Raw genomic sequence first — 13,652 nt, forward strand, 5'->3', positions numbered from 1 at the left:
TATCAAATACATAGCACCATCTGTCTATATTTATTTTTCAGTATTTAAAGGAACAGTGAAAATAAATTGGATGTAAATGTATATAACAGGCTTAAAGATGGTAAGAAAACCACTGCATTCAGTAGACTCCAAGACCTGGGGATTTTTCCTTCCCAGCTCTTGAAGGCCAGCCAAGTCCTAGTGTCTCCATCCCTGTCTGATGGATGTGACTACTGAAGTTCCCATTTGCAGTCAGGACGTATTCCAGAGGTGCACACATGCATTGAGAGGACACTGATGCAGCTGCCCACACGGAGAGCCACCGACAGCCCTGCCTTTGCAGCTCCCCGGTGTAGTCCGGCCACAACGCACCTGCAGCATACCCCCCGGGAGCCAGGTTTTGATCCTCCTCCTCCTGTTCACTGTCAAATAGATGCATGGGCTGGCACCTTTTACAAGTGTCCTCATGCTCATGGACCCTTCAAATATTAGTAGAGGCTCTCAATCCAATACTCGTGTTCGCACCCTGGACCTGTGCAGCCTTCAGCACAGAGCTTGGGTCTTTCCAGATGCAGATCCCCTGCTGTCCAGCTGGGAGTTTGCTAATGAACTACACATGCACTCAGGATTAAATTCACTGGGAAAAACAAACACACAGAGGTTTTTTCAGTTGCTGACATGTAAACCTAGGGCTCTGTGACCCACGATAAGCCTCTGAGCTCTGCCACCCAGCTCTCCCAGCCCCTATGATCTGCAGAGCCTTTTTGATGTAGAAGGTGCTGTCACACTCTGCGTATCCCCTGGTGAGAATGTGAACACTGAGAAAAATCAGCATGTCAGCTGAAGGGTATTGCCCTGATAGTGTGAGCTCTATCTCATCCATAGGGAGAGAGCCTCTCTTGAATGCAAACCTTCAAGGGTGCTACAGAGATAGAAATCCAGATCCTGATTTATTTATCAGTGGGCCTTTCATTTGTAAAATTAAGCAAGAAACCCTTTCAGTCTTTACACCTGCCTCTGGGAGATGAAAACCCTTGCAGATGGCAAGGTGAAGGGAATAATACTGAAGAATGAAGTAGTCTTTCGTAAGATTAAAGAAATACTGCAGATACATATTTCAGATAAAAATATAATTGCAGCATAAATTAACAGGTTGATAGTGTTGTTAGAGACGGTGAGAAGATGCTAGTATTGGAAAACTTGTCTTTGCCAGCTGAAGCTGTTCATAATCTCCTTTAACTATGAAGATATTATATCATTTCTCTCCTACCCTTATTTATTTACTACATGCCTTGCTTAGCACAAGCAGTATCTTAAATTATGTCTATTAATACCTGTACCTTCTTTAAAGCAACAAGCAATGCCATGAGTCAGGAAAAAGAAAACTGTGAAATGTAATGTCAGGTTCTGGGAAAACATCCATAACCTAAAAGGAAGCAAAGAGAATTGGGTCAAGTAAGCCTCTATATTCCAAAGTATTTTCCAAAACTCATCAGATAACTACTTTCTGTTTGGACTTGTGAATAACAATTTCTAATACTTTACTTCACAGATGATTATTTTTCCCCTTCAGCATAAGGAAAAGATTTTCTCTCTCTTAAATAGAAATGGTGCAGAATTAAAATAATTGCATACTGTAAAAGTACTTGTAGAGTAGTTCCCAACCTGACCGCATTTTTGCACATTTATTTGATTTAGCAAGTAAATATCTTTTTTAATTCAAGTTTGGAATATCATTCATAGAATTGTAGATATGTGATAGTTAGTTTGGACATTGGTGGTGTAAGCATTTATTTACATAGGTTTTTCTATTTGAAATCTGCTTTTAGTTTATTACATTATGAACAAATAAAATTACAGCATTATTTCTAGACTTCCAGCAGTAGGTATGCTGTTGCATATGAGAAGGTGGGGGTGGTTCTTTGCAGTTTAATTTTTTTTGCTATCTTGGCAGGTGTCCTTAAATTTTACTCCCCAATTTATTTCGTGTTGTTCTGTCCTTAGGAACATGCATGTGTTTTGAATAGAAAATAATCTATGTAATCTCTGCTGGGGAATTCCCCTTGCACTTTTCGTTTACAACCTTGTACAAATGTAATTAGCTGTGTTCCAAGAAAAAGCTGCATTCAATTTTGTTTATTTGTTAGAAGCCAAGAGCAAGATAATCTTTTAAAACTTTATTTTAATGAAATACAGCAGAACTGTGCATTACAGGAAATATGCTTTCGTAAGACTACAAGGTTAAGACGTTTTGCTGGTCTGCTGGGTAAGATGCTGAAAAAGGTGAACAAATAAAGGTTTGTTTAGTGTGTTAAAGCTCCTAGTGTTATTGGAAGGTTAGACATACATACAAATTATGCATCTGAAAAGGAGTGCCTATAAATAATTCCTAAAGAAAGGATTTGGATAGGTTATAACTTTGGGTTATGAGAATGCTTGCATACATTGCTAGGCAAAGAGATGAATATTTCATTTTGCTGTACCATCAAGCTATACTTTTAGAGCATGATCTCGGTGGGGAGTGTGTCAATATCTAGAATTTGTGATTTGTCCCACAGCAGCTTTTCCATTTATCTTTCTCACTGTGAATTCAGTAAATTCATCTGTATTGATGAAGTCTGACATGTTTAGGGTACCACCTGATATTTTTGAGGGTTTACACTGATGGCTTTGAAGACATTAACTTAAAATGATCGGGGAGTAAAAAGTTATCCTTTGACACATGCTCTGTGAGTTTTTAGAGTTTGATTTCCTGTAGAATTTCATTATTTCTTTGATAATTTTATGCCTAAAGCTGCATTTTTGAACCATTCTTGACTTACTAGTTTCTTACGAAAGGGAAGGCATCAAAGTCCAGTTACAAACTTGTTACAGCCTTATTAAACTTTCTTGGTTTTATTTATTCCTTCTCTGTAATGTGTTGGAGGCTCTGCACTTAAGTGTTTCTGTTGATGCTCTCTAGATGATTGATAAATTTGGATGACCCATCTGTTGTCACATCTGACATCTGTTTCTTTTTATTCTGTCTTCATTATGTGAGACTTCATATTCTGAGTTCTATGTGGAGATGTACCTGCTGGTGGCCAAGAGAAACATTTCCAGTTTGGTGACATAGAGAAGATCTAAAGTTCTGTTCAGTGAACATTGAATGTATCTTACCTATGGATTCTTTGAATCCTGATATTCCAGTGGGAGTTGGACTGTCCTTGTAGCAGCAAGCTAAAATACTGTCTTGACCTGAGGATTGTGTGATCTTGCAGTTATGGTCCCATATGACATATATAGTCAAGTAAGTGAGGGGTGGTGATGAATGCAGTCCACATATGGTGTGGTAGCTCAGTCTCAGTCACAAAGCATGGACTGAACAAGTCTTAAAATCTGCACAATTTCCCAGCACTTACAGAGTGAGCTAAACTTCAGGTGGCTGTGTATTCCATTTCAGGTATCTGTCAGAAGAAGAAAAATAAGAGCTACATAGACTGAAGTTTAGGAGAAAGAAACAGAGTAGCTTGGATTTATATTGCATGTGGCATAATACAAAAGTACATAAAAAACAGGGAGTGTCTTTCCTTTCTTCTCGGAATCACTTTTGACTGTCAGCTTCCATGTGGGATATATATATATATATCCGTATATATGTAAATATATAAACTGCCATGTCTTGATGCAACTTGAAGGGTGAAGTTTTTGACAGTGGTTTTGCCAGCTGATTTCGTACAGATGAGTGTTGGACTAGATTTAATCTAATAAAGGTTTTCCTCTCTCATGTTCTTGTTTATAATCTTCAAGAGGAGAATTGAGATCTTCAAGGAAAATCAGGGTGAATAAACTAAAGCGTGTAATGACTTTAAGAGCTTGTCAATCCTCCTATATATGAACTCTTATTCTAAAGGGACTCCTTGGGTTTTAGGCACATACCTACAGCAGTGTTGTTTGCAGCAGATGTTACCCTCTTAGATGCTTTTCACAGCCACCTTTTCAAGTAAAAAAAAGTCATCAGGGACAAACATGCACATGACTTCCCATCAATCCACTGGAAATCCCAGTGGCTTGGTTACAGCTGCCCACACAGTTGGGGTTTACAGTGACTCCAAACTTGGCTGAGAGGCAGGTGTGCTTCATTTGGGTGGCTCTGTGGGTGAGTGTAATAATCTTGAAAAGACAACTTCAGGTGATTAAAAGGCCACTTCTCAGTAAACACGCCGACATAAGGATGTAATGTGTTTCTAATTTTAGCATGTGGACTTCATGTATTTAGTTGATTGGTGTTTAATTCCTGAATATGTTTTCTGAGAGATGACCTAAATCTTTCCAGAATTATAAATAATAGCTGGAATATTTTGATGTTTCAGGAAAGTTTGAATTAAAAAAAAAAAAAAAAGAAAAAGCAAGCATTTGTTCCAGCTGTAAATTCCTGAGAGTGAAAGTACAGTCTGTTATAAGATACCAAATTAGGATACTCCTTTGACATAAACTACGTTGAGTCTGAAGAAGTGTTTTGACTCTAAGAACATTAGTTACCTAAAAATGTGTATTAGTTGGCTAGTTATACTTGCTGGTCTGTTTTGAAGTATTTCCATTGTCTTTGGACACACTTGAATTGTGCAAGTTTAACAATTTTTAGTCTTTAGTTTTATAGTCCCTACAGTTCTAGGAAGTAATTTTGCTTAATTTTGTTTTATGAGAAACTGGTAGCACTTATAATTAAGATTGCTTAATACTTTCCCTTAAGCAATTGTGTTTTCAGTTTCTTGTAGCTGCCAGACTTTAGTTCTTCCAGCTGGAATATTCTTTCTGCCTCAAGCTGTTATGTTGAGGTTTCTTTAAACAACTTGGACAAAAACGCTTTATCCATCTCTAAATGAAACTGGAAATGGAATGTGATTCTACTTGGATTAACAAAGAGTACAGTTAAGGAACTCAAGAACCATCCATATTTTTCTGAGCCTTGTTGAAATATTCACACCTAGTTTCTCCATCTGGAGCATTTAGAGTTCAGCTGCTCCATTCTCCAGAGCTGTGTGTGCTGAGCAGGCGTGATCGTGCACCCCCAGGTTGGGAGGAGCTGAATGAGGTTGTTTCATGTTGCTGGATTCTGTTGTGGCACCAGGCAGTAGAATAGGAAGCAGTGTCTGTTCAGCTACCTCCCAAATGATAAATGCTTAACTTATATTCTTCAAATGTGGTTCTGTTTTATGAGACCCTGCATGTTTTCAGAAAAATTGTCATGCTGGTACCGTGTTCTTTAGTGATACATAGTTTATATTTGACTAAAAGTTGCGCCTTCACCTCCTTTTATCAGGGCTGCCTCTGCTGCAGTTAATTTACAAGTGTTTGCACTTTTAAGCTAACCACTATGGCTTTATGACATCCTTAGGTTGAATTTCTGCTGTGAATTGCAGCAGCTGCAATTTCCAGGGCCTCAACTTTCTGGATTAAAGGATTAGAAGGGGAGCTTGCACCTATTTAGAGCAGCTGAGGAGCAGTAAGTCCAACTACATGAAGTAAAGATTGAACTGAAATTTAATCAGAGCCAACCTGAAGACAAACAGAAAAACAATTCTTTGAAAGTTTCCTGCACAGAGAAAGAGGGCTCCTGCAGTGTAAGGCCAATTTGTGCAGGCCAGAACAATTGATGGTGATGGGGTATGTGGATTTCTTAATCAAAGTCAGTATTAGCTTAATCACTTTGCTACCCCCTCCTGGTCACTTAACTTTTCTACTCTTGAACTCCTCTTCATCAGTTTGTGATCCTTGAGGAAGATCAGCCTCCCTTTTTATTGCTTCCTTCTTTTGTTGCAAAGTAGTTGTGTACTACTACTCTTGGTTAAAATGAATCAGTGGTTTGTTTATCTTGGCATTTGCAGTCTACTGAGTATAGCACAGGTTTCTGCTTTATTTTAAAGTCAAAAGTAATGATTACAGTTCCTAGATTTGAGTTTAGAAATAGCCAAATTAGTAATTTTTGCTTGGTTTTTCTCTCTCTCTGCCTCTTAAGTTTAAAATATGAAATCAGTGTTATAGTTACAATCAGTGAATTAAAAATACTGTGGGCATAGTTGATCCTCATCTTCACCTGCCTGTGCTTCTGTACTTGCTTCAGTGTTATCTCACTGTCTTGCTTTCCAGCAGGGCAGCCTGTGCATGCTAAACATGCCTCTGCTCAGTGTTGTATTTCATCTTTTTTATTCCGTGTGCAGTAAGCGATGCAGAAGCTTTGTGCCGAGGGTGGATGTTGTGCCCTGGGGTCATGGAGGGGCAGTGGCTCGCTCCCTCTCTGCTGCTGGCTATTGCAGGAGGCCTCACCCTCAGGTGTTGGGACTACAGCATCAGTTCTGGCTTGTCGTGCTGCCTTTAATACAATGTCTGGCTTCTTTCGTTATTCTTGCTCCTAGCCAAGAAACGACAATTGAACAATTAAGGCACAAAGCAGAGAGGGTTTAGCAAATCATGAACTGTTTTAAATTTGGCTCATTAAGCTGCTGTTAACTACTTAAAGCCATCTGCTTAAAAATAATTTGCACATCTTAAGTTTGCTCTAGAGAGCAGGTAGAGAACAGACTTGTTCATTAGAACAGGCTTCATTATTAATGTTATCTTTAGGGGGCTGTCACTTGTTGTGGGAAACACGCTATTGCTCGCTGAACCAAAGTTTCCCTCTAAACAAAAGGAAGTGTTGGTAACTTGAAGTCTGTGGCTGTAACAGTCTTCTTGGGAACCACTGCCATTCATGTGGAAATTGGCTTGCTGTGGTGGAAGTTATTTACAGACATTAGGTAGGTCTGGGTGTGAGAAATGAGAATGAGCTGTGTGAATGCATAGTATCCCTGTTATCTACGACCTCCCCAAAATTAGTCCTGAAGAGAAAGAGCAGCCAGGTCCATTTCGTTGTCTCACCTGTCATTGAGGAGGGGGAACTTTGTTGCCTATGCCTTGAAGAGCTGTTTGCAGAAAAAAAAAGGTTGTCTCCCCAGATATGTAAAGAAACAATTTCACTTAGAGAGAACAAATCACCAGAGCTCTGCAGACCCTCCCTGCTCTCTGGGGCTGAGATCCAGTGGCATTTCAGCAAGACTGTGTGCGTCCTACCTGACCTGCCTGGTGCTGTGGTTTAGCGCTGTCCTGCTTCTTGTCTGGGGACACTGTGACAGCAGTGAGCTCATGGGTTGCTGATCCCAATAAGATCATTTGAAGTGAAACTATCTTTAGGAATATTAGATAATGGTGTGAGGTTTTAACAGAAGGGTCCCCCTATCAATCTGTGGGAAAGAGGTAGATCTGGTTTTTGGCATATTAACTGAGACACAATATGTTACTAAGTATAGATCTTTTATCAATATATTAAAAACTCATTAAAGTATTGCTCTGAGATTGATTAGTTTATTGTTCATTGAGGGCTTTTTGTTTGGAGTCGAGTACTGTTTATTAAGAAGAAAAATGCCAATATTTAACAGGATGCAAGTTCTTTGTAGTAGCTGAGCAAAGATGTGAACTTGGAATATCATTGTCTTTCTATTAAGGTTTTATTTGTCTCTTTTGGCAAGAAGAATCCTTTCAAACAGACTAACTGCACAGGTTTGCACACAATATGCTTTCAAGTGTGACAAACCAGAAAAAATACAGGGTTTCTTGTAATTGCTTTTGTTTGCAAAGTTTGAAGGTATTCTTTCCAACCGCAGCTACCGAGTCTTTCAGTTTGAAAAGAATTCCAAAGAAATCCTTGACTGGAATCCTTTAATATTTGCCCACTCATCTGGGCCTGCATTTGAAAAAGTGCAGAATGAAGAAATTACCCAAATTTGTCTTGATTTGAAGGAATGAGTGTTCTAAAAATGTATACATTGAACAGAACATGTGGTTTCAGCCACATTTGTTGTGCTATTGTGCTTCTTTTTGCTATATTTGTCTTAATCTGGAATGAGTTCTACTGCAGAATTTCACTGGAAAACAGCTCTTCAAAATAAAAACCTTTATGTGACAAAGAGCTAATTAAATGATTCTTGTAGATCAAATATGTGAAAAATAGAATCCATTTTAAAATTTTCAAAATGCTTGTACTTAATGCTTATCTTCTCAGTTGTTTACTGAGGAGTGCCCAGTGTCAAGATGCTATTGTAAGCTTAGTTATTCAAATCACAAGTTATTCCTTTTTGGTATTCTGAATTGACATGAAAGGTTAGGGCCAGTGTGAAAACGTCAGTAAATCTTATGTGAAAAACATTTTTCTGAGCAGAACATTCTGAGTTGAGCTGACTTAAATCTTTGAATCCATATGAGCTATAGCTCAAATAGCAGGAGAAAGTGATAACCACTGTGGACCTTCTGATAAGTTTGGATAGGGAGCTTTGTTTTTAGGAGAGAATGATATGCAATGACCCAAATCTACAGTTTTCCCCAGTTATACATTTGCTAAAGAATCTTGGAAAATATTTTTTAGCATTTCCAGTCTAGGTGAGAGCAAATTGTCAAAGACCCACAATCTGTCACAAACTGTGTTTTAAGTAATTTCTACTTATAGTTCTTATAAAATGCAGCAGATTCTGCTTTAGCAACACCTTCAGACACTAGCAGAAAACCTGAAGAAGACCTTGCCAGGGTGCAGTTAATGCAGCTGCAGAAGTTGGAGAACTCACTGCTTTCAAACCTCAGTTCAGCTACTGCATTGGCCTCCTTTTCACTTCCATCCTCTTTTGGCTGTTTTTGTGGATAGGGAGGGGACAGGGGCATAAAGACAGCTGCATCTTGATGCTGCCAGCTCCCCTGGAATACCATCATATTTTCCCACCAGAAATATTTCATATGTCCCTCTCCTGCTGCTGAAGAGAAGGAACAGGATCCGTTTGCCTTTTTTGACAGGTCTTCCCTCTGGTCCAGCTGTGAAAGGCATCAGCTGGGGAGTGGAGTAGCCCACTGCTGAATGAGAGAGGAGACTTGAGCTGGTGAGAGCTGGAGTGAGGTATGCATAAAAGAAGCAAGGAAAATGCTGCTGCTGGGAGTTACAAAGCCCTTGAAAGGCTTTAGTTCCTTACCATGTGCTTCTCTACTTGCTGAATGGGAGGAGGATCTGAATCTCAGAGGCTTGAGCAGCCCTGTTCTCTGCACGAAGGTGCAAAAAAGGCTGTCATGGGGATGTCTCTGAATCCTGTGTCCCCTAGTGCTTCTGGTGCCTGTGTCCCATATACTCTTAGACGTCTAAGATGAGAAGCAATGTGAAGGAGAAGAGCTGCTGACAGAAGAGAAGGACAGTTCTCAAATGACTACTTGGAGAAGTAGACATGAAATGGGACATGTTGCTGATAATTGGCTTTTGAAACACCTGGAATGTGGATTTCCATGTTTAGGAAATAAACCTTTTCCACTCATCTTCCTGCTCTTTCCTGTCCCAAACCCAGCAGGAGCTACTACAAGAACGCTGCTGAGGGTTCAACAGCCTGTCCTTGTTGGGACCCGAGTGCATCTGTCAAGGAAATCTGGCTGAGGATCATCCCTGACTCAAGTGACAGAGCTCAGCTGGGGACGAGGCAGCAGCTTAACAGACGTTGTTTTAAACTCTCTCTTGCAAAGTCAGTCCCTGAGCAGTGCTGGCATGAGTTGTAGCTTTGAAGTCTTGGGATAGTTTATGGGTTTTTAAATTTTTTTCTTTTTCCTGAAAACCACAGACCTTTGTTTCTTGTGTCTACTTAAGAATGTAATTGTAAATTGAAGGAGTAATTTCTAGCCCTTGTGTTTGTGTAAGAAAGTGACTCATGACCTGAATGTCCTTTTACAGCTCAGGGTGAGAAAGCTTATGAAAACGCATAATCACTGAGTAACTGGGTGTGAAAAGGCAGTCAAGGAGATTCTGAGGTATAAGAGAAGGGCATGAAGTAATTTGCTTCAAATTCACAACTTGAAACTAAATGGGAAAACTACAGGCTCTCTACTTGCTCCTTTGTTTAGAAATCCATTTTTAAGTAGCAGAGGAGCCAAGAGGCAGCTAGAAGAGTTAGGATAGCAGCATCTACCAGCTCTAACCTCCTACTCACATCTTCAGAGACAGGCAGACATGCTGTGGTAGGGTGGTGCTTGGAGGAAAAAAGAACAGAAGGAGAGTTCAACCTCTCTTTTGCACCTTTATCCCAGAAGAGCTGTGAATAATACCACTTTTTTGAGGTATTTTGTAAAAGGAAGTGTCATATCTTTTCTTTACCCTTGCATGACTCAACCAGCCATGCCTAGGGCACTGAATTTCTGGCATTGTGACAATGTTGGTGTTAAACATTTCCCTCGCCTAGCTTCAGGAGTCTAAGACTGTTCTGGTGCCACTGTTTTGAGGGCTGTAACATCAGGAAAGAGGTTAGGTGTGTTGTGGTTGGAGTCACTTATTAAATCTCACAGAGTGCTGCTTTTTGAATGAAGGGTATACAGAGTGAGTGCTTACCCTGGTTGGAACAGGAGCTCCAAGGCTGTCAGACCATCAGTAGGCTTTTTGTGGGGAAAATCATGATAGTTCAGCCACAGAGAAACATAGATGATTCCCAAGTGGTCTGTCAGCACAGAACAGCAGTGACACTACTTGTGAAAAGCAACCTCTGCAAGGAAAAGAAAAAAGAAAAAAAAAGGGGAACAAAAAAGAAATCTGTGTGTTAGGAGGTTCAGTTTATGTGCTGGTGGATTCTAATAGTGGAGCAGCCTTACCCTGTGGCACGTGGCACAGCTCTGCATAGCTGCTCAGGCACAGTGGAACAGAGCAGGGCGTGTGTTGTACACTGCAAAGGCAGCTTGCTTCCCTTTTGACTAAAATAATTCTAATAACAACATTTAATTTGAGAAATTAATGAGTCTGTCAAGTAACTACCTTGTTAGAAATAAAAATCTGCTGGAAAGATTGGATTCTGTGAAGTTCATGGATAGCAGTTTGGAGCCAGCCACGTGACCTGGTTGCATCCTGGATGCGGAGTTCGTAGGAGGTTTTCTACATGCCTTTTTTCACATGCACCATAAAAAACCAAAACCTAAAACCCCCAAGAGCTAGCAGCGAAACAGTTAAGTTCTTTGGAATGAAGTAAAAACAGAGGTTAAAGAGCATTTTTGATATGAGGGATAGCCTGCACAGAATGACAAATAGGGGACACATACAGAAGGTTCTATGCCTATGATGTAAGTTTGGAGGAGAAAGAGTGCAGTGCAGCTTTGTCCTGCTAAACAGGCTAAAAAATGTTTATAATTCTACAGCAGTAGGCCTTAAAATCATAAGTTTATGTTTTGAATAAATTTAAGGTGCTATTACATAACAACTTAAATCTTTTTTGTTGTTGTTGTTTTCTTCCCTCTTTCCCTTCTACAGATCACACATCCGTGGGCGGGCTGGGAGACAGTTTTTATGAATATTTATTGAAAGCCTGGCTTATGTCAGACAAGATGGACACGGAGGCAAGGAAAATGTACGACGATGCAATTGAGGTGATTATAATTCATTGAGTTTTCCAATACAGTGGAACCATCTTTAATGATTTTAAGGAAATTTAAAAAAAAAAAAAGCCTAGGCAGAAAAACCACCACCAACCACAACCACAGGACTTGTTTTGATTATGTAAGTTGTAAGAAATCAAGTGATGAATAATAATGCTAGCTTTCACTCTGAGTAGTTTAAGAAGTATTATTGTGAAATACATGTGATGCAGATTATTGTGCTAAAAATGGTACAATTGTCCCAAACAGTACAATGTAAAAGCCCAAGTTCTAATTTATGAATAGGAGATGTAGCAACCTTGAGATGTGTGCAGAACAACCAAGTCACCTTTTTCCAATGTTGAGAATTCACCATTCTAGGACCTGAAGTCCCAAATTGTTTAATTCTTTTCTAAGGCATTTACATGTTATATTCCATATATACCTTGCAAAATGTAGTTCATATCTGTTCCTGTTTCTATGGTTCTTTCATGCTATGGTCTTACTCCCAGTCATGGACCAAGAAGTGCTTGCCCAAGCAGGGCAGCACTGCAGGATGGTTCAGTGGAATTCAGGGTAGGGGCCTTTCTGTGGTGGCTCTGAGCTTTTTGCTGCCCGGCTCTTTACTTTCCCAGTTTCCCCATCTTCTCTCAGCAGCTTCTCATAGTGGTGCCCACTGTGCCACCATTCCTCTGCTACAGTTCAGACACGTGGAGAGTAACTGAGCTGGTGTGAGTCATGTGAGCTGTGGTACCAGCAGCAGCAGGGACTGTGTGGTCTTGTCCCAGTGCTGATGTGTGGTTGGTGCCTGACGTGTTCCAGGCTCTGTGCATGCCCTGTTGCTTTCAATGTGAATTTTTATAGCTTAGTTTTACTGTGGTTGGTCTTCTAAAGCAAAACACCTGTTCTTGGAGTTCTCAAAATTCACATTTTAAAAGATATATAGTGAGAGTTCTGGTACAAAATTGCTTTGAAGCTGTAATGTCTCTTATTCCTGACCTGAATTTGATTACATTTGACTTCCAGCTGCTTTGACATGTTCTGTCTCTACATTGTTTTAAAGGGTTATTTGCACCATATAGCTGGTTACTATCGAATGTACAATAGAAATTCTCTGCTGAAAGAATAATGCATTATTTTATTTTTTTTGGTCTCACAATATTGAACAGATTTTGAATTATTTCTTAAGCTTTTTTCTATTTATTTTCCCGTGTCTTCAGTATGGAGACAGCAATGTAATGGTTCTTCTAATGTGAATCTTCTTCTAACTGATTCCTTCTTGGTTTTATCCTCTTTATCCAGCCAGGAGCTTTGTTTGCACTCTTAACCTTTGCCTCAAACCATCATCCACTTTCCAGTTGCTTTATTCTGAACCTGGTTATAATCTTTTTGATTTACTACTTTCCTACCACTGTGATTTACATTCCCGATTCCTCAGTGTTTGACCTTACACTTATCTCTATTGCAACACATTGTTCAGGCAAAACCCATTTTGTCACCTGCTCTCAGTGATTTTACAGAACTGACTTTTTCTTTATCATTGTCTATAGTTCCATCAATTTTTGTGTCATCTGCAATTTCTTTCTAGCATTTTTCTTGGAGATCATTGTTAGAAATACTGCCCAGTGTTGAATAAAGTATCTATGCAGAATCTTCATGGGATAAGAATTCTTTGATTTTTTACATGATTTTTTTTTCTTTTGAACTGTCTAGCAGGCTTTTAATCCACTTCAGATGTGCTGCCTTGAATTTGTTTAGGACTAGTATTTTGTAAAATGCCAAGAAATTCTCAAAATCTCTAATATTCCTAGTATCAGCATACACAATCAAACATTTATTTTTGAAACCACATCATTCATTTTATATCATTGTTCTATTAACTTTTTTAACTACTGATAAAGCATTGGCTGTTTCCCAGTCTTTTTGAACTTCCTTAGCTTTCCAGGGTTTGTTAAATTCTACATTACTAGTTCAAAACATTAGTTGTGTATTTTTAATAGGTTAAAATACAATTTATGGAGTTCTGTGGGTTTAAAGATGTTTAAGTAGTTGATATCTAGCTTCCATTGTGGTTACTGTTGAATATTTTACTCTGATTCTTAAACTGTGAACATTTCAAAATTAGAGGAAATAAACTCCCCTATTCATCCTCTTCACTGTAAACCATCTCACAAACATTTTGTATGGGCACATCTCTGAATGGAGACAAAGCAAGGCAAATTTGGGACCAGGTGAAAACACTA

The 13,652-nt window shown here is 39.2% G+C and overlaps 1 protein-coding gene across 1 annotated transcript in view; it reads left to right on the forward strand.

The window, feature by feature from the left end:
- The window catches only part of MAN1A2 (mannosidase alpha class 1A member 2), a 128,937-nt gene that overhangs the window by 93,973 nt on the left and 21,312 nt on the right, over window positions 1-13,652 (forward strand). Inside the window, exon 9 of the mRNA XM_066175513.1 lies at window positions 11,306-11,421. Coding sequence (XP_066031610.1) covers window positions 11,306-11,421 — 116 coding nt within the window. The remainder of the gene's footprint in view (window positions 1-11,305; window positions 11,422-13,652) is intronic.

Source organism: Chamaea fasciata, unplaced genomic scaffold (genome assembly GCF_029207755.1).
Source record: "Chamaea fasciata isolate MVZ Bird 193981 ecotype frontalis unplaced genomic scaffold, bChaFas1.0.hap1 SCAF_2, whole genome shotgun sequence".
Taxonomy (NCBI): Eukaryota; Metazoa; Chordata; class Aves; order Passeriformes; family Sylviidae; genus Chamaea; species Chamaea fasciata.